A 21043-nucleotide genomic window follows, 5' to 3' on the forward strand; every position below is an offset into this window, starting at 1 on the left:
GGTCATTGGTAAGTCTCCTATGATTCAGTGGCTAGCTCCATACACACTAGCATATGGGTAACATGAGCTGCATCTAATGGGTTATTTACAAAAGATGTAAAGTTTGGAAGGAGATAAGATATGTGGAAGGTAAGGTGGGAATGGAGAGAGAGAGCTGGGAGAGGGGGTTTGGGGGTGACCCTGACCAAGATGCACCAAAAAAAATGTTATACATGGATTTTTTAAAAAAAGTTAGGCATATAATTTTATAATTAAAAGAAATCAAGAAAAGAGGTGTAGAAGAGACTGGCTTGATGGGGTATGAGGACTTTGGTGAGGTAATGCAAAGGGAAAACAGTAAGCATCTGCAACGCCATGCTAATCTGAGGTTCACAAAATTTAATCCAGCCTGAGACTATGATGTACATAGCTCTACACATACATAGCTTATTTATTTTGCTTAAACCCAGTTTTGGCTTCCTGCCCATCAGAATAAAAAGGGTTGTTAGTTAAGTTAAACTGTAGTTAAGGATGATATATTCATGGAGCCTTTGTGGCAAGTCTTGGTTTTTCCATTGCTTATGAAGATGACCTCACATCCTGAAGGGAGAAAAGGGAGTTCTTGGGCACTGGATGCCAAGTGCATGAGGAAGCAACACAGGAATCTATGCTCTTGCAACCAAAATTGTTGTAGACAGTCAGGGCTGTGTTTGGGGAAAGGGAAACCATGAACTGGTGTTTTCCTGTCAGCTAGATAGCAGCTGCTGTTCCTCAGCTGACCAACCCCCACTTCCCTTTCCCTGGATAGAGAGCCTCCATTGTATCGTGCTCCATGTACCCTACTCATCCACCCCAGGTCTTTTGTGTGGTTCTTTTTCCTGCCCAAAGCATTGGTAGTAGCTTTCTATAGTGATAGATATGATTTGACATATCATAGTTAGAGGGCGTCTATGTGGATAGAGTTTGACTATACAGCTTTTGGTCATGTTGACTAAGAAGTTGGTGTCCCAGTTGCAAGTGCAGAGTGTTATGAGGTAATCTCTTTCTAGTGTCCTTTGTAGAGAACAGAGCAAACATCCCTAAGAATTATTATCTACCTGCTTAGTTTTGCTTATCAAATTCAGAGCACACTCACCTTCTGAAGCAGAGCTCACAGAAAGGAAATGGGGGCATGTCTGCTGACTCTGATCCCCATCTCCTCCCATTCCTTCAACAGCCATGTTGGTAAGGTCTAAATCTGCCCTTTAAAAGAAAATAACAAACCCCCACCTCTTTCTCTATAAATTAGAGCTCCAGAGAGAGGTAGAATCTCACAACTAGCCAATGTGCTGAAGAAATGGATCAGAAGAATTGAATAAATGTTAAAGTTTGAGTGTAGGAAATTTATCCTCACTATGACTGCTGTTGGGAGGAGAATTTTGAGAGATGTGTAGGTCGTGAAGCCTCCACTGCTCTGGGTATATTAAAGCTTTAAAAGGGCACTGGCAGAGGGGGAAAGTGGCCTTTCTGCCCTTCCACTGCCCAGCCTGTAGTACATCGTGCTTCTCTTTCCCAGAGGATACAGATACCAAGATGCCATGTTGGAGACAGAGGCTGCACCCTTATGAGGAAGCAACCTATTGGTATCTTGCTTTGTTTTTTCCAGACTATGCGACTGTTCTATTTTTGATAAATTAGTCTCAGGTGTTCTGTTACATGAGCACAGACTACCACAGTCTTTGTCTTGCTGCATCATCTCTTCTTGTATGTAATGCAATAAATGCTTTCTGAACTCAACTCTCCTTCTGCACCTGATAGAACTAATGCACTCCTTAAAGTCATGGTTCTCAACCCGTGGGTTGTAATCTCTTCAGGGGCAGTTGAACAAACCTTTCAGAGGGTCACCTAAGACCACCAGAAAACACAAAATATTTTCTATTGTGATTCACAACGTAGCACACAATTACAGTAATGAAGTAGCTAAAATAATTTTATGGTTGGGGGGTTATCACAACATAAGGGACTGTATTACAGGCTACAGCATTAAAAAGGTTGAGGGCCACTGTCTTAGAGTAGCAGATGCCTTGGGATAACTAGAGTAAAAATCTTTTATGATACTCAGAAAGCCAAGAGAAGAACATATGCCCTTTCTTTGTATTTGCTTCCTGGTGGAAGAATGAAGAGTATGAAAGACAAGGAAGTTAGCATTGCTCCAGTGTAAGGATGGGCCAGCATTTATTTCCATTTAATTTGCACAATAATTCTGGAAGTTAGGACTGACTCATTCACTTATGCAAGTCTTAGCCGCAGGTCAAATGGCAAGCAATGTGCCTAGAATACAGGGCTGGGAACCTACAGATTTGACATGTCAACTTTTGTATATCTGCAATAAAAACTCATGCTTTTGCTACTGTACTTCGTAAATGATGTAACAGGCTGTACTGAACAGAAGGATCAATGCAGGCTGTTCTGGTATTATGTGTCTCAACAACAAAGAAATGTACTGTCAGTTCAAAGATGCCACACCATTTATTTGTATCTTCAATTCAAATTTCAAATGTAATAAATGTGTAAAGCCCTGCCTCTGAGAATCAATGAAATCTGGTAAGTATTGTTTCAAAGAAGATTGTTTCAATAGCTGTGAGCAATCTAGACAAGAGCAACAAGATATAAAGACAGAGAGAGGTCACAATAAAGAACCCTGTTAGACTTTCACATCCAAGCAAGGCAGAGACTTTTGAAATGGAAAGAAGATGAATTTCTAGGAGCTCCACAGCAGATGACTCAAAGGGAGCACTGGCAGCTTGGAGCTAGGCTTAGAAGGGTGGAGGAATGAACTTACTCTGAGCCAGGAGTTTATGTTTTAAAGAGTGGTAAATAGTAGCAGCTGGAAAACAGGGTAAAGAAAAAGTATGAGTTCTGTTTTAAGATACTAACATTCAAAGCAGAAAGGTCCTCATGCAACTATGGAAGGCAGGTCTGTAGATGCTGAGAAAGGAAATACCATGCTGACAAAAGCTTAAGTAGATAAGGTTTGAACTACCTTTTGAGGAAAGAAAGCCACAGAGAGGAAAGATCTAGATAGACCTGTGCTCTTAGAGGCAGCCTGGAATGATGGAACCACCAGGGATGAACATCCATTTGTGTCTTTGAGTGTCAGCACAATGCCATCTAGGGGAAGAAACACAGGTGTGGAGATACCAGCAAGAACTCCTTGCTAGCAGAAGCTGGTTCCACTCTTATTATTTCCCAGCTCTTCTGGGAAGCCAGCTGGTTCCATGAAGTGAAAGAAAAGGGCTGGAGCTAACATACCAGGAGTTCTCAATGGGAGAACAAGTCAGGGCCCCTAAAGGCAAAGGCATGGGGAAAATTACTTCGACAGAAGTATTTAGTAAAATTGCAAAGGGCAGGAAAATAGACAGAGGGATATCAACTTAAGATATAGAAATAAGAGGGATTAGGGTGGCCGTCAGGTGCCTTTTTTTGACTTGAGACAATTTAAACATTAATCCCCTAGGCCTCTGACTTGCTAAGCTCTAGTCTTTTTGCATCCCGTTCCATAGCCAGCAAGTCAAGACAGAACAGCAACTTTGAAATAATAAAATGATTAATAAGTAAGAAAAAAGAAAGTTGAATTAACTACATCAATCACTTCAGATAACATATTCTATCAAGGCAATGACCAAAAAGAATGAGGGAATTTTAAATTACTATTTTGGCTGGTGGACAATTATTTTCTTTATACTTTTCTGGGTACTTAACATGTATAAATGAACTCCGTTTCTTCTGGCTCATCTATCTAATTGCTGTCTTTGCTGTTGTCAGCTGAAAGCTTGTCACTGGGCATCCAGCCTTCTTCCTGTCAGGATGATCACTCCAGGAGCTCATTACCATCCAGAACTGCACTGCCCCACCCGGAAGCTCTATTGTCTACTTGTATCTGTCCACTGGCTGAAAAGAGGCTGGTTAAAATTTGGATGTGTTTCCCACATAAACTATAATACTATAACAAGATGAAAACAGATTGTAAAATATACTATAAACACTTTTTTTACATTGATGGTATGTTTTGGATATATTGATTTCAATTGTAATATTAAATACATTATCAGGGATATGGGAAAATTTTCAGCTGTATTTATGACCTGCATGGGTGATTGCTGTTTTCTATACCTCTCCAGAGATTCTACAGCATCTCATTTTTTAATTAATATATTCAGTCCAACCAACCAGCATTTATTGTACAGCCACTATGTGGCAGATATTATAAGAGATGCTGATAATAGAAAGATATAATAATACAGTTGCTGGCTTCTGAGAACTCCGACTTAGTGGAGGAGAGAAATTAAAAATGATTAAAGTGTTATATGCAATACTCTGTTAAAGACCAGGAATGAGACACTATATACCCCTAAGGAAGAATGTTCTCTGTTTCTTTTTTTTTTTTTTTATTAACTTGAGTATTTCTTATATACATTTCGAGTGTTATTCCCTTTCCCGGTTTCCGGGCAAACATCCCCCTCCCCCCTCCCCTTCCTTATGGGTGTTCCCCTCCCAACCCTCCCCCCATTGCCGCCCTCCCCCCATAGACTAGTTCACTGGGGGTTCAGTCTTAGGAGGACCCAGGGCTTCGCCTTCCACTGGTGCTCTTACTAGGATATTCATTGCTACCTATGGGGTCAGAGTCCAGGGTCAGTCCATGTATAGTCTTTAGGTAGTGGCTTAGTCCCTGGAAGCTCTGATTGCTTGGCATTGTTGTACTTTTGGGGTCTCGAGCCCCTTCAAGCTCTTCCAGTTCTTTCTCTGATTCCTTCAATAGGGGACCTATTCTCAGTTCAGTGGTTTGCTGCTGGCATTCGCCTCTATATTTGCTGTATTCTGGCTGTGTCTCTCAGGAGAGATCTACATCCGGCTCCTGTTGGTCTGCACTTCTTTGCTTCATCCATCTTGTCTAATTGGGTGGCTGTAAATGTATGGGCCACATGTGGGGCAGGCTCTGAATGGGTGTTCCTTCAGTCTCTGTTTTAATCTTTGCCTCTCCCTTCCCTGCCAAGGGTATTCTTTTTCCTCATTTAAAGAAGGAGTGAAGCATTCACATTTTGATCATCCGTTTTGAGTTTCGTTTGTTCTAGGGATCTAGGGTAATTCAAGCATTTGGGCTAATAGCCACTTATCAATGAGTGCATACCATGTATGTCTTTCTGTGATTGGGTTAGCTCACTCAGGATGATATTTTCCAGTTCCAACCATTTGCCTACGAATTTCATAAACTCGTTGTTTTTGAAAGCTGAGTAATATTCCATCGTGTAGATGTACCACATTTTCTGTATCCATTCCTCTGTTGAAGGGCATCTGGGTTCTTTCCATTTTCTGGCTATTATAAATAAGGCTGCGATGAACATAGTGGAGCACGTGTCTCTTTTATATGTTGAGGCATCTTTTGGGTATATGCCCAAGAGAGGTATAGCTGGATCCTCAGGCAGTTCAATGTCCAATTTTCTGAGGAACCTCCAGACTGATTTCCAGAATGGTTTTACCAGTCTGCAATCCCACCAACAATGGAGGAGTGTTCCTCTTTCTCCACATCCTCGCCAGCATCTGCTGTCACCTGAGTTTTTGATCTTAGCCATTCTCACTGGTGTGAGGTGAAATCTCAGGGTTGTTTTGATTTGCATTTCCCTTATGACTAAAGATGTTGAACATTTCTTTAGGTGTTTCTCAGCCTCGGCATTCCTCAGCTGTGAATTCTTTGTTTAGCTCTGAACCCCATTTTTTAATAGGGTTATTTGTTTCCCTGCAGTCTAACTTCTTGAGTTCTTTGTATATTTTGGATATAAGGCCTCTATCTGTTGTAGGATTGGTAAAGATCTTTTCCCAATCTGTTGGTTGCCATTTTGTCCTAACCACAGTGTCCTTTGCCTTACAGAAGCTTTGCAGTTTTATGAGATCCCATTTGTCGATTCTTGATCTTAGAGCATAAGCCATTGGTGTTTTGTTCAGGAAATTTTTTCCTGTGGCCATGTGTTCCAGATGCTTCCCTAGTTTTTCTTCTCTTAGTTTGAGTGTGTCTGGTTTGATGTGGAGGTCCTTGATCCACTTGGATTTAAGCTTTGTACAGGGTGATAAGCATGGATCGATCTGCATTCTTCTACATGTTGCCCTCCAGTTGAACCAGCACCATTTGCTGAAAATGCTATCTTTTTTCCATGGGATGGTTTTGGCTCCTTTGTCAAAAATCAAGTGACCATAGGTGTGTGGGTTCATTATGGGTCTTCAATTCTATTCCATTGGTCTATCTGTCTGTCTCTGTACCAATACCATGCAGTTTTTATCACTATTGCTCTGTAATACTGCTTGAGTTCAGGGATAGTGATTCCCCCTGAAGTCCTTTTATTGTTGAGGATAGCTTTAGCTATCCTGGGTTTTTTGTTATTCCAGATGAATTTGCAAATTGTTCTGTCTAACTCTTTGAAGAATTGGATTGGTATTTTGATGGGGATTGCATTGAATCTGTAGATTGCTTTTGGTAAAATGGCCATTTTTACTATATTAATCCTGCCAATCCATGAGCATGGGAGATCTTTCCATCTTCTGAGGTCTTCTTCAATTTCTTTCCTCAGTGTCTTGAAGTTCTTATTGTACAGATCTTTTACTTGCTTGGTTAAAGTCACACCGAGGTACTTTATATTATTTGGGTCTATTATGAAGGGTGTCGTTTCTCTAATTTCTTTCTCGGCTTGTTTCTCTTTTGTATAGAGGAAGGCAACTGATTTATTTGAGTTAATTTTATACCCAGCCACTTTGCTGAAGTTGTTTATCAGCTTTAGTAGTTCTCTGGTGGAACTTTTGGGATCACTTAAATATACTATCATGTCATCTGCAAATAGTGATATTTTGACCTCTTCTTTTCCGATCTGTATCCCCTTGATTTCCTTTTGTTGTCTGATTGCTCTGGCTAGAACTTCAAGAACTATATTGAATAAGTAGGGAGAGAGTGGGCAGCCTTGTCTAGTCCCTGATTTTAGTGGGATTGCTTCAAGTTTCTCTCCATTTAGTTTAATGTTAGCAACTGGTTTGCTGTATATGGCTTTTACTATGTTTAGGTATGGGCCTTGAATTCCTATTCTTTCCAGGACTTTTATCATGAAGGGGTGTTGAATTTTGTCAAATGCTTTCTCAGCATCTAATGAAATGATCATGTGGTTCTGTTCTTTCAGTTTGTTTATATAATGGATCACGTTGATGGTTTTCTGTATATTAAACCATCCCTGCATGCCTGGGATGAAGCCTACTTGATCATGGTGGATGATTGTTTTGATGTGCTCTTGAATTCGGTTTGCCAGAATTTTATTGAGTATTTTTGCGTCGATATTCATAAGGGAAATTGGTCTGAAGTTCTCTTTCTTTGTTGGGTCTTTGTGTGGTTTAGGTATAAGAGTAATTGTGGCTTCGTAGAAGGAATTCGGTAGTGATCCATCTGTTTCAATTTTGTGGAATAGTTTGGATAATATTGGTATGAGGTCTTCTATGAAGGTTTGATAGAATTCTGCACTAAACCCGTCTGGACCTGGGCTCTTTTTGGTTGGGAGACCTTTAATGACTGCTTCTATTTCCTTAGGAGTTATGGGGTTGTTTAACTGGTTTATCTGTTCCTGATTTAACTTCGATACCTGGTATCTGTCTAGGAAATTGTCCATTTCCTGAAGATTTTCAAATTTTGTTGAATATAGGTTTTTATAGTAAGATCTGATGATCTTTTGAATTTCCTCTGAATCTGTAGTTATGTCTCCCTTTTCATTTCTGATTTTGTTAATTTGGACACACTCTCTGTGTCCTCTCGTTAGTCTGGCTAAGGGTTTATCTATCTTGTTGATTTTCTCAAAGAACCAACTTTTGGTTCTGTTGATTCTTTCTATGGTCCTTTTTGTTTCTACTTGGTTGATTTCAGCTCTGAGTTTGATTATTTCCTGCCTTCTACTCCTTCTGGGTGTATTTGCTTCTTTTTGTTCTAGAGCTTTTAGGTATGCTGTCAAGCTGCTGACATATGCTCTTTCCTGTTTCTTTCTGCAGGCACTCAGCGCTATGAGTTTTCCTCTTAGCACAGCTTTCATTGTGTCCCATAAGTTTGAGTATGTTGTATCTTCATTTTCATTAAATTCTAAAAAGTTTTTAATTTCTTTCTTTATTTCTTCCTTGACCAGGTTATCATTGAGTAGAGCATTGTTCAATTTCCACGTATATGTGGGCATTCTTCCCTTATTGTTATTGAAGACCAGTTTTAGGCCGTGGTGGTCGGATAGCACGCATGGGATTATTTCTATCTTTCTGTACCTGTTGAGGCCCGTTTTTTGACCAATTATATGGTCAATTTTGGAGAAAGTACCATGAGGAGCTGAGAAGAAGGTATATCCTTTTGCTTTAGGATAGAATGTTCTATAAATATCCGTTAAGTCCATTTGGCTCATGACTTCTCTTAGTCTGTCGACATCACTGTTTAATTTCTGTTTCCATGATCTGTCCATTGATGAGAGTGGGGTGTTGAAATCTCCCACTATTATTGTGTGAGGTGCAATGTGTGTTTTGAGCTTCAGTAAGGTTTCTTTCACGTATGTAGGTGCCCTTGTATTTGGGGCATAGATATTTAGGATTGAGAGTTCATCTTGGTGGATTTTTCCTTTGATGAATATAAAGTGTCCTTCCTTATCTTTTTTGATGACTTTTAGTTGGAAATTGATTTTATTTGATATTAGAATGGCTACTCCAGCTTGCTTCTTCTGACCATTTGCTTGGAAAGTTGTTTTCCAGCCTTTCACTCTGAGGTAGTGTCTGTCTTTGTCTCTGAGGTGTGTTTCCTGTAGGCAGCAGAATGCAGGGTCCTCGTTGCATATCCAGTTTGTTAATCTATGTCTTTTTATTGGGGAGTTGAGGCCATTGATATTGAGAGATATTAAGGAATAGTGATTATTGTTTCCCTTTATATTCATATTTGGATGTGAGGTTATGTTTGTGTGCTTTCATTCTCTTTGTTTTGTTGCCAAGACGATTAGTTTCTTGCTTCTTCTAGGGTATAGGTTGCCTCCTTATGTTGGGCTTTACCATTTATTATCCTTTGTAGTGCTGGATTTGTGGAAAGATATTGTGTAAATTTGGTTTTGTCATGGAATATCTTGGTTTCTCCATCAATGTTAATTGAGAGTTTTGCTGGATACAGTAACCTGGGCTGGCATTTGTGTTCTCTAGGGTCTGTATGACATCAGTCCAGGATCTTCTGGCCTTCATAGTTTCTGGCGAGAAGTCTGGTGTGATTCTGATAGGTCTCCCTTTATATGTTACTTGACCTTTTTCCCTTACTGCTTTTAATATTCTTTCTTTATTTTGTGCGTTTGGTGTTTTGGCAATTATGTGACGGGAGGTGTTTCTTTTCTGGTCCAATCTATTTGGAGTTCTGTAGGCTTCTTGTATGTCTATGGGTATCTCTTTTTTTAGGTTAGGGAAGTTTTCTTCTATGATTTTGTTGAAGATATTTACTGGTCCTTTGAGCTGGGAGTCTTCACTCTCTTCTATACCTATTATCCTTAGGTTTGATCTTCTCATTGAGTCCTGGATTTCCTGTATGTTTTGGACCAGTAGCTTTTTCCGCTTTACATTATCTTTGACAGTTGAGTCAATGATTTCTATGGAATCTTCTGCTCCTGAGATTCTCTCTTCCATCTCTTGTATTCTGTTGGTGAAGCTTGTATCTACAGCTCCTTGTCTCTTCTTTTGGTTTTCTATATCCAGGGTTGTTTCCATGTGTTCTTTCTTGATTGCTTCTATTTCCATTTTTAATTCCTTCAACTGTTTGATTGTGTTTTCCTGGAATTCTTTCAGGGATTTTTGTGTCTCCTCTCTATGGGCTTCTACTTTTTTATTTATGTTTTCCTGGAATTCTTTCAGGGATTTTTGTGATTCTTCTCTGTAGGCTTCTACTTGTTCTCTAAGCGAGTTCTTCATGTCTTTCTTGAAGTCCTCCAGCATCATGATCAAATATGATTTTGAAACTAGATCTTGCTTTTCTGGTGTGTTTGGATATTCCGTGTTTGCTTTGGTGGGAGAATTGGGCTCCGATGATGCCATGCAGTCTTGGTTTCTGTTGCTTGTGTTCCTGTGCTTGCCTCTCGCCATCAGATTATCTCTAGTGTTAGTTTGTTCTGCTATTTCTGACAGTGGCTAGACTGTCGTATAAGCCTGTGTGTCAGGAGTGCTGTAGACCTGTTTTCCTCTCTTTCAGTCAGTTTTGGGGACAGAGTGTTCTGCTTTCGGGCGTGTAGTTTTTCCTCTCTACAGGTCTTCAGCTGTTCCTGTGGGCCTGTGTCTTGAGTTCACCAGGCAGCTTTCTTGCAGCAGAAAATTTGGTCTTACCTGTGGTCCTGAGGCTCAAGTTCGCTCATGGGGTGCTGCCCACGGGCTCTCTGCAGCGGCAGCAACCAGGAAGACCTGTGCCGCCCCTTCCGGGAGCTTCAGTGCACCAGAGTTCCAGATGGTCTTTGGCTTTTTCCTCTGGCGTCCGAGATGTGTGTGCAGGGAGCAGTCTCTTCTGGTTTCCCAGGCTTGTCTGCCTCTCTGAAGGTTTAGCTCTCCCTCCCACGGGATTTGGGTGCAGAGAACTGTTTATCCGGTCTGTTTCTTTCAGGTTCCGGCGGTGTCTCAGGCGCAGTGGTCCTGCCGCTCCTGGGCCCTCCCCCACGCGAGCCCAGAGGCCTTATACAGTTTCCTCTTGGGCCAGGGATGTGGGCAGGGGTGAGCAGTGTTGGTGGTCTCTTCCGCTCTGCAGCCTCAGGAGTGCCCACCTGACCAGGCGGTTGGGTCTCTCTCTCACCAGGTCTGGGAGCAGAGAGCTGCTGAGGGCCGGGATCCGCGGGTGTGGGACTTCCGGTAAACACAGAACGTGCCCGGTCCTAGAGAAATTCTGCTTCCGTGTGTCCCAAGCTCACCAGGCAGCTTTCTTGCAGCAGAAATTTTGGTCTTACCTGTGGTCCCGAGGCTCAGGTTCGCTCGTGGGGTGCTGCCCAGGGGCTCTCTGCTGCGGCAGCAACCAGGAAGACCTGTGCCGCCCCTTCCGGGAGCTTCAGTGCACCAGGGTTCCAGATGGTCTTTGGCTTTTTCCTCTGGCGTCTGAGATGTGTGTGCAGGGAGCAGTCTCTTCTGGTTTCCCAGGCTTGTCTGCCTCTCTTAAGGTTTAGCTCTCCCTCCCACGGGATTTGGGTGCAGAAAACTGTTTATCCGGTCTGTTTCTTTCAGGTTCCGGCGGTGTCTCAGGCGCAGGGGTCCTGCCGCTCCTGGGCCCTCCCCCACGGGAGCCCAGAGGCCTTATACAGATTCCTCTTGGGCCAGGGATGTGGGCAGGGGTGAGCAGTGTTGGTGGTCTCTTCCGCTCTGCAGCCTCAGGAGTGCCCACCTGACCAGGCGGTTGGGTCTCTCTCTCACCGGGTCTGGGAGCAGAGAGCTGCTGCCCATTATTTACATCTTATGCATGTATTTGTATGTGTGGGTGTGCTCACACACATGTCACGTGCTTGTGTGGCAGTCAGAGGATTTCTCGGGGAAACTACTCCTTTCCTTCCATTATGTAGTTTCTGGGGATCCAGCTCAGTTGTCAGCCTTGATGGTAAGTACCTTTAGTCACTGAGGCATCTCTCTGAACCTTTCTAAAATTCCAAGTCCTTGATCACGTTCCATCAGGTCCCATGTGATCGACTTGTATGTCTTCTAGAATTAGTCCCTTGCTCCCTCTATGCATTTGTGTCCTTCTCACTGTTTGTAGAATATTCTAAGCGTTCCCTTTCCCTTCTTGAGCCTCCTTTCTTGTTCCCCATGTCTGGGCTCCTCCTCCAGACATCTGCATGATTTGCTTTGTCGCTCTCTGAAGATATTTGCTTAAATATCATCTTGTCAGCAAATCCTTCCTGGCCACCTGGTCTCCTTAACTCCCTAAAGCCATCTTCATTTCTCATACACTTTCCACTCAATAAGATGCATTTATCCTCCTTGGAATTTGCTTATCACCTGCCTTCCTCAACAGCATTGCTCCTTCTATGAAGAGGGCTTCTGAGAGTTCCCACTTCTCCGTTCCTGTATTTCTAGCATTTAGAATGTCAGCCAGTGTGAGTCCAGTGTTCTTTATATTCCTTTTGAATGAATTCAATGAATGATTATTGTGTAGAGGTTTAGAAGATCCCAGGAGAGGATATGTGTCATATCTTGTCAGGGTCTGGTGATCAGAGAAGTTTTTAAGGTGGTGAAGTTTACACTGTTATGCTGCAAATTCTTGCTAAGTCTTACTGATAACAGGCATCATCCTAGGATGAGGGGTGTAGCTGCCATGGGGATAGGTTAGTGCTTCATACTGTGAAATTTAGATCCCAGTGAGAAAGGGTAAGAAATACAATCTGTAAGAAAACATCTGACAATGGCACACACTATCCAAAGAGTTAAAATAATGTGACAATAAAGTGGCATGTGGGGTTGACTTTAGGTCCCAAGGTACATGCCCCTAGGAAGTGGAGCACATTGGAATAATTAGAAAATATTGCCCTGAAGAGGAAGGAGTAAGTACTCATGGCAAGAAAACAGCCAGGGCCAATTTAAAGGGGGCAGGGTTCAAGGTTTAAGAGCTAAAAGTGACACATATAGTCACAGCCAGATAGATAGATAGATAGATAGATAGATAGATAGATAGATAGACAGACAGATAGATGGATAGATAGATAGGATAAGTAGGTAGATAGATAGATAAATAGATAGATAGACCGATAGATGGATAGATAGATAGAGATGGATAGATAGATAGATATCTGAGATTAGATATGAAGAGACCTAAGAATGAGCAGGTTCCAGAAGGCAATGATGGGGAGGAAGAACCAGCCAAGAAAGAAGAGTAGTTGGGAGAGAACCAGAGCCCATGAAAACAGCATCTTAAACAAAGGCCAACTAGAAGCAAAAGAGGCTTTCATGCCACAGGGGTGCTGACCTTTGTTTCCCATGGGTTTATCGCACAACTGAGGATGTAATCTTGAGTACTATGGATGAGCCAGTTTCTCATGAAGCCCCTGGGAGCACATATAATTGCAGTTGAGGAAAGAGAACTGTTGCCTAGAAAATCCATCTTCCAGGAGATGTATAATTAACTGCCCACAGAGGTACCACAAGGTACATTCTTGGAAGATTCAGATAACATGCATTTGGGCTTCTGTTATGCTGGCAGCTGGCAAGCAAATACTACTTGGCACATTTTGCTTTAGTCTCAGCATCATCTCACATGGACCCCATCTCCATGGCTACTTTGGATGCTGCCCTTGAGCAAGAGCAGGTAAATGCACTTGGGATCATGTTTGTTTCTGTGATCATTTATGTGTACGCTGCTACCTAGCACCTCATGGAGGGGAATTCTGACACTCTTGTCTATGCTGACCTCTTTTGGAGTGTTCCTCTGGCTACTTCAGCCTTTATCCATGGTTATCTTCAATTTTCAAAAAAACACCTTTAACACTTCTATTTCCTTCCTTTTGCTAATCTCCGTTGATGTCTCGTTTTGTGACGTGTGTTCTATACTCAACACCTTCCTTCCTCTGCTGACAGAGATGATGCACAATGAACTCAAAACCACAACTAACATGCCAAGACACTTTTCTCTCCCTACAGTAATTGAGTCCCCAAGGAATGTCCAAGTCCTTGGGAATCTTGACAGGTTGGGAGTTTGTAACAATTGGGGAGCTGTTATCTTTACAGCCAGGATCCCCAGAGAAGGCACTGCTGAAATGTCAAAGAATTTAATTTAGGTTTCCATTTATCAAGGAAATGGTGATGTATGAGTAACTGTTCAGCGTGTTTCATAATGGCCCACTGCTGACTGACAATGTGTATCAAGATTGGAGCCATTTAGAGGTGATTACTTCCTAAACCGTATTTGAAATCATCATGAGGTGTACTGAGATAAACTATTTATCCAGGATGCAACAAATGGAGGGTGAAATTGTCTTCCTCCCACAATGGTGAATGATGCGCTATTCTACCATGAAGTCTAATTTCATATTCATCACCTGACACATAAACATGGAGTTGAGAACACCTGACAGTTAAGATTTCCATGGTAAATGAGGCTCAAAAGTTCTGAATAAATAGTACTATTTGCTTTAGAAGCTACCAACTTTAGATGTTGGATGTCCAAGATACATTTAGCATTTTTTCCTATCATATGGCAAAATAAATAAAATTGCTGGGTTTGGTGAACTTTAATAATGATGTGGGTGGTTACTGTTTTTGCAGGACCAACACACATACACGGGGGTGGGGAAGCTTGGGACAGGTACACCACTGCAATCCTTAGGGAAGAAGACATCCCATTTACAGATAGGATAAGAGAACGAGAGGGTTGTTCACCCTCTGAAAGGAAGGACTGCAAAAAGCTAGTCCCGACTTGAGTTGTAATACGTTTCTGTTGGCCACAGCCTAAGCCTGAAGTTTTAGCAACTTTCAGCTTTTTGGTATAGAATAGAGACGAAGAAAATTAAAATAAATATGGTTTGAAGAAAAATATGACAAACACTAGGCAGAGTCTAAGAAACAGAAGCAAATATGAAATCATCAAAATTATCTAAGGTATTTGCATTTCTCATGTATGCATTTCTTTTTCCATATTTAAAGACATAAAGACTATCTGGAGCTTAAAAACTGTCTTTTGTAGTGCCCATGTTGTGATGGAAAGCAAGGTGTGTATTACCTGAAATTCCAACCCATAGTTTTCTCTGCAGAATTCTCGAAGTTTTGGATACACAGTTTCTCTTAGTGCCTGCCGTTCTGCTCCTGTATCTGTAACAGAAAACAAACATGTGCCAAATGAGTATGCCAAGGAGTAACTAATAATATAAATGTAATCAAACTGGGGTGCTCAGTTGTGAACTGATGTGATCTTTGGCTGCTAGGCTAATTCCACAGGCATCCATCCACTCGGTCTGTGAAAAAAAATTCATCCATGGATGAATGACAGCTTCAACTGGCAGCTGTGTGTGACCAGTGAGGCTGAGAATTTACAGTTGATTGTTCATGCCCACGTAGGTGTTTATACCAAACTTTTCCACATCCATGCTCCACTGTTTTTGGAGGAAGGAGAAGGAAGTACTTTTGGCCTATCGGATATTTGAGCTTCATATATCACAAGCATTTAAAAATATACAGGTTGGGGTTGGGGATTTAGCTCAGTGGTAGAGTGCTTGCCTAGCAAGCACAAGGCCCTGGGTTCGGTCCCCAGCTCCGAAAAAAAAGAAAAGAAAAAAAAATATACAGGTTGATTGGTTCAGTTACACCCATCTGGACTATACTATTGTTTTCTATAATGTCCAGAAATAATCCAGCATTTTTTACAAAGTGAGATGCAGCATCCACATACTCAGCACAATAAATAGGAATAATTATCACTAAACTACTCCTGGAAAGCACTAATCCCAACTATCAGAGCCCACTGTCTGTGGAGTCACTGGACCAGTAGTTCAACAGATGGCATCCTCCACCCTGGACTTAGGGATGCCATGTTGTATATCAGAAGCAGGAGCTGTTTTTATAAATGCTCTATCACGTAAGAGTTCTGAAATAAAATATTTTTATTCCAGTTATTAGAAATGCAAGAAGTAACAGAGAACCCAAAACAGAACTCCATAAGCATTATGTATTTAATTTTAAACATTTTGAAGAGGAGGGGGCGGAGTATCAAAGCTCTCTGTGTTGCTAGTGCCAAAATTCTGCCATGAGTGGTGACATTCTTGAGATTATGGCTGCCAAGAGTTTGTTGTCTAGCTGACTTCAGTAAACATGAGAACCACAGTGTTCAGGAACTAGGTTAATGGGCTATCTCACGAAAACTATATTATCTGAGAGTACCTCAATTCCAGCTACAATACAAAATATCTGCACATCTCATTTATAACGAAGATAATAACTTAAAAGAATAAATATCCTTGTTATTCTCCAGCACATCTGTCCATGAAAATTCAGCCATATGCTGCTCTGACCTACCGTATTTTCCTACTGTTCTCAAGCCTATTTTGAGAAGCAAATATTCAATCACGGGTCTAAAGTGCAGCTGTAGCTCTGTAGCACGGCAGACGCTGGTGTTTACAGGGAAGCCAGAACCAGAGGAATACAAGGATTTCAGATAATTTGAGACCTGGGAAAATAGAGTCTTTTCCTACCTTAGAGGCAATGTGGTCCAGAGCCTAATGGGGAAGAGAACGTAGGAGGACCATGCTGAGCCAACCCTGTGGTGCCACAGTGTTGCTAGAGACAATATATTGATCTTTTGTATGATCTATATAATCTTGGGATCAGATACCCACTCTCCCTTGGCCTATTTTAAAAGCTGAAAACATTGACTTTATTATAAAGCTGATAATAGTCAATATCTCTGAAAAACCTTAGCCGATTTTAAAAATCAAAGTACTGAAAGGTCATTAAAAAATAAATACCAACTGGGAATGGGGGCCTATACTTGTAATCCCTGCAGTTGAGAGGCCGAAGTGAGTGGATCTCTGTGAGCTCAAGACCAGCATGATCTTTCCTCACAGTGAGTTCTAGGACACCTGGGATGACAAAGAAAGATGCTGTTTCCCAAATTAAAACATAAACAAATGGTACAGTGCATGGAAGTTTGGAGCTATGTTAAATAGGGATCGTTGTCTTAAAATTTGAAAATTGATGTTTGATACATGGAAATAACTATAGTATAATATGAGGAACATGGAACACTCTTATTGTTAATTCTTATTATCCAGTGCTAAGATTTTAATATACCATAGCCAGGAGGAAAAGAGTAGTGTAGGACCTACTCATTAACATTTCTAGGGTTGGGGATTTAGCTCAGCGGTAGAGCACTTGCCTAGCAACTGCAAGGCCCTGGGTTCGGTCCCCAGCTCCAAAAAAAAAGAAAAAACAACAACAACAACAACAACATTTCTTTAGTGTTTATGATAGTATATCAAGTACTTCTGTGTGCATTATCTTAAGTAATTTCTAATGAGGACTCTATGAAAAAGTAACATTATATGTATGTTTTCCTGTGCTTAATTAAAAGAATACAAATGGCAGAAGTGTTGAGAAAGGTGCCACATGTTAGATACCTCTAGGTAGCCAAACTCAGACAAGTTCAGGCAGCCACACCAGGGGTTAGTTTGTTACAATAGCAGAAATAGACACAAGAGAAAACTGTGAATATAGCCTATGCAATAAGTTATGTTATGGTTAAGGGATGTGTGAAATAAAAATTGTTAAAGTTAGAGTTAATCTAGAGACCATTCTTACCATGAATAAGGCCCTGGTTTCAACCTCAGTCCCTCCAACAACAACAGTAAAAAAATATCATTTATAGGACTACTTTCTCCTCTGGAGTCAGCAGGTCTAAATCCAAGCAGAAAGTGGTTATTATCCCTGTAACTATAATACCACTGTGGCACCAGTGGGCATATCTTGCTTGTTATGTTGGCATTACAAACTATAAGCATTTTAGAGTTTGGGAGGGATGTTGATGACTCTTCTCCTCCAACAGCCTGCATAGCACTAGCCTAGGGAAGAGTCTGTCACTGTTGTCTTGGTATATAGACATGATATCACACTGCCATCTAACATTTTCTGTTTATGCACCTGGATTAGTACAGCTCTCAGCCTTGGCCAGAGAAGCTTCCTTTTCTAGTGCAAATAGTTAATGTAGGGATTTCTAATGGGTGAAAGTGCTGGGGAGAAGTGGTTGTTGAGTTTGTGGTCCTCAACAGCACATATACACATCATCTTCTTTTTTTTTTTTTTCTTTTCTTTTTTTCGGAGCTGGAGACTGAACCCAGGGTCTTGCGCTTGCTAGGCAAGCGCTCTACCACTGAGCTAAATCCCCAACCCCTACACATCATCTTCTATAAGACTTGGGGACATCAGAGAGGGAAGAAAGAGTGCTAGACTCAGAGTTCAGGAAGGGGGGGCAATGAAATGATTATTTTCTTGGCATAATATGACTATTGTACTTATGAGATCAGAGTGCCAGTATCTACCTGCCCATCTGAGACTGGAGTGGTGTCTCAGTGGTTAAGAGCACTTGTTAGTCTTGTAGAACTCCTATGTTTGATTCCCAAGATTCACATGGTTGGTCACAACTGCCCATAACTCAATTTCTAGGGGATCTAGTGACCTCTTCTAACCTCTGTGGGCACCATGCATATATGTGGTACACATACAGACATGTAGGCAACATAATCAGATATATAAAAAAGATTGGGCCCAACATCATTCTATCACAGATTCGGGAGGGACTCACGAGGTTCCACCCATCTCAAGAAACTTTAAGCAGGTAATGTTTGTGCGTGTGTGTGTGTGTGTGTGTGTGTGTGTGTGTGTGTGTGTATGTGTGAATGTGCATTTGTGTGAATGTTTATGTGATATCCCTTAGTGGTAGCCATTGATACATTTCCCTTGATCAAGAAAATAATCTCCCATCCTTGCTCAGGAAGGCAACCCCAATCAAATACAGTGGGCCATAAACAAATGAAAAAGCCACAATGACAGGAATGAAATGAGAAAAAGAAGAGGTTTGGTGAGAAAAAGAAAGGGAGGGTGAGGAGAAGACAATGGTGGGGACAATGATCAAAGTCAATATATATGTATGCAGTAAGGTTGGGAAAGAATGGAAAATTCTTTTGCCTTTAGAATAGAAGCTGAGCTCTTTCTCATCTGGACTGTGCCAATTCCATATTAGAATTCTCCCAACCTATTTACCACAGGCTCTCCAGACTGATCTTTCCAAGTGTAGCTCAGATCACATGTAGGAATCTACACTCCCTTGGTTGAATACACACACTTTCTCTCTTGCCATATGTTTATCTTTCAATCCTTCCTCTGTTTGTTCCACCCCAGTGCTGGCCTTCACTGTTCCTGAGTTAGACTCCCACACCAGATCTTTGTTTCTGTTGTGACCTGATATGCCTGGTCCTGAGATCAGCTCATGACCCCATACTGTTATTTCAGTGCCAGCTTCAATGGTATCCCCTCAGAGAGAGCACTGACTGCAGAAGCCATGAAGACATCTACTATCGTGTACTTCTTTTCCCAGTACTTGTTCCTGTGCTCCTGCAGGAATGTATGCTCCAGGGACTTTTATTTGCTTCATTCCCTTGCTAGCTCTTCAGTGATTATGAGTGAATGAAAGATCCACCAGTAGTAAAGTAAGTTGATGGGCACTGTGACCCCGCAACTAACCCCAGAACCAGAATGGCTTCCTGGGGGTACTGCTTTACTGTTCTTCGCTGGACTAGTGTAAAAATAAGAGAATGGGAAATTAGGTGAAGTACATGGTGGAATTTAAATATTTGATGTTGCTAGGTAAATGAACAAGTTGAGATACTGATTTCCTTTTCTGATTTGTGAGTTTCTGGTGGGTTACGAATGAATTTTCACTAAGCTATTTTGAATCTTTCTAAATATGTGAAGGAAGTGTGCAACTGAATCTAACAGACATTTCACACTCTTCTATCACCAAATGACTCAATTTTCCTATATTTATGTTAATATATGATGACTGAATCTGAAAATGGAAAAGCAATTAAGATAGGATGGATTAATTATGAGGGTTGATAGATAAGCTGGTTTAATTAAATAAAAAAGCCCTGATTCACACCAACAGCAAATCTGGAAGGTTAGTAATTAAAATTATTTGAATGTCACAGACAGGAAAAATGAACTCACAGAATCTTACATATCAACAGGGACCTCAAAGAGGCAAGGTACTTTTATTTTTTTTTTTCATATATTGTCACTGGGTTTGTTAGACCTCTATTCAGATCCTCAATTCTCTGAAAAGCTACACTTATACTATGACTCCAATAACTATTAGGATTTGAGAAACTGCTTCCTAAATAGTTTCTGGGTGATGTGGGAGCTAATGGAGGCTCATGGGCAGTGTCCGAATTACCCACAAGAAGTACATTAGTGCAGAGAATTATTAACTAAGTCTATGATCTTTGGAACTTGCTGATTTTACCCCAGGAGTTGAGATTAGTTCCAAGGTTTATTGAGTGCTGAAAAGACCATGCTGGACACTTCCGGTTTTTAGCTGGAGCCAGAACCTCGCTGATCCCCACCCACAGCCTACAGCTCTCTGCTCCCAAACCCTGTGTGAGAGAGAGCTCACCACCTGGACAGGTGGGCACTCTTGAGACTGAAGAGCAGGAGAGACCACCAATACTGCCCACGCCTGCACACATCCCTGGTCCAAGAGGAAACTGTATAGGGCCTCTGGGAACCAGAAGATAGGGGCACTCAAGCAGCAGGTCCCCTGCAGTCCAGACACCGCCCAGAACTGAAGAGTCCCGGTCAACAGCTCCCTGCACCCAAATCCCTTAGGAGGGAGAGCTAAACCTTCAGAGGGTAAAACACCCCGGGGAAGCCAGAAGAGACTACCCTCTGCCCACATTTCTGACTCCAGAGGAAAACACCTAACACTATCTGGGACCCCGGTGCACAGGGGCCCCAGGAAAAGGTGGCACAGGCCCTCCTGGTTGTCGCCCTCACAAAGAGCTTAAAAGCAGCCCCCCAGGAGCAACTTCAGCTGTGGGACCACGGGTAAGACCAACTTTTCTGTTCCAAGGGATCTGCCTGGTAGAGTCAGGACAAAAGCCCACAGGAACAGCTGAAGACCAGTAGACAGGAACGACTACACACCTGAAAGTGGAACACTCTGTTCCCATAACTGGCTGAAAGAAAACAGGAAAACAGGTCTACAGCACTCCTGACACACAGGCCTATAAGACAGTCTAGCCACTGTCAGAAATAGCAGAACAAGGTAACACCAGAGACAACCTGATGGCGAGAGGCAAGTGCAGGAACCCAAGAAACAGAAACTAAGACTACATGGCATCATCAGAGCCCAATTTTCCCATCAAAGCAAACACTGAATATCCGAACACACCAGAAAAGCAAGATCTAGATTTAAAATCACAATTGATCACGATGATGGAGGACTTCAAGAAAGACATAAAGAACTCCCTTAGAGAAATGCAGGAAAACATAAATAAACAAG

The 21043-nt window shown here is 41.7% G+C and overlaps 1 protein-coding gene across 3 annotated transcripts in view; it reads right to left on the reverse strand.

Annotated features, from left to right (window-relative positions):
• Nwd2 (NACHT and WD repeat domain containing 2) overlaps positions 1-21043 on the reverse strand; it is a 191340-nt gene that overhangs the window by 91410 nt on the left and 78887 nt on the right. For 2 of the 3 annotated variants that reach the window (XM_039092752.2, XM_063273828.1), the window contains exon 2: positions 14717-14805. In XM_039092752.2, coding sequence (XP_038948680.1) covers positions 14717-14805 — 89 coding nt within the window. Of the gene's footprint in view, positions 1-14716; positions 14806-21043 lie in introns of those variants that run through there. The other variant, XM_039092753.2, reaches the window with a different exon arrangement.

Source organism: Rattus norvegicus, chromosome 14 (genome assembly GCF_036323735.1).
Source record: "Rattus norvegicus strain BN/NHsdMcwi chromosome 14, GRCr8, whole genome shotgun sequence".
Classification (NCBI taxonomy): domain Eukaryota; kingdom Metazoa; phylum Chordata; class Mammalia; order Rodentia; family Muridae; genus Rattus; species Rattus norvegicus.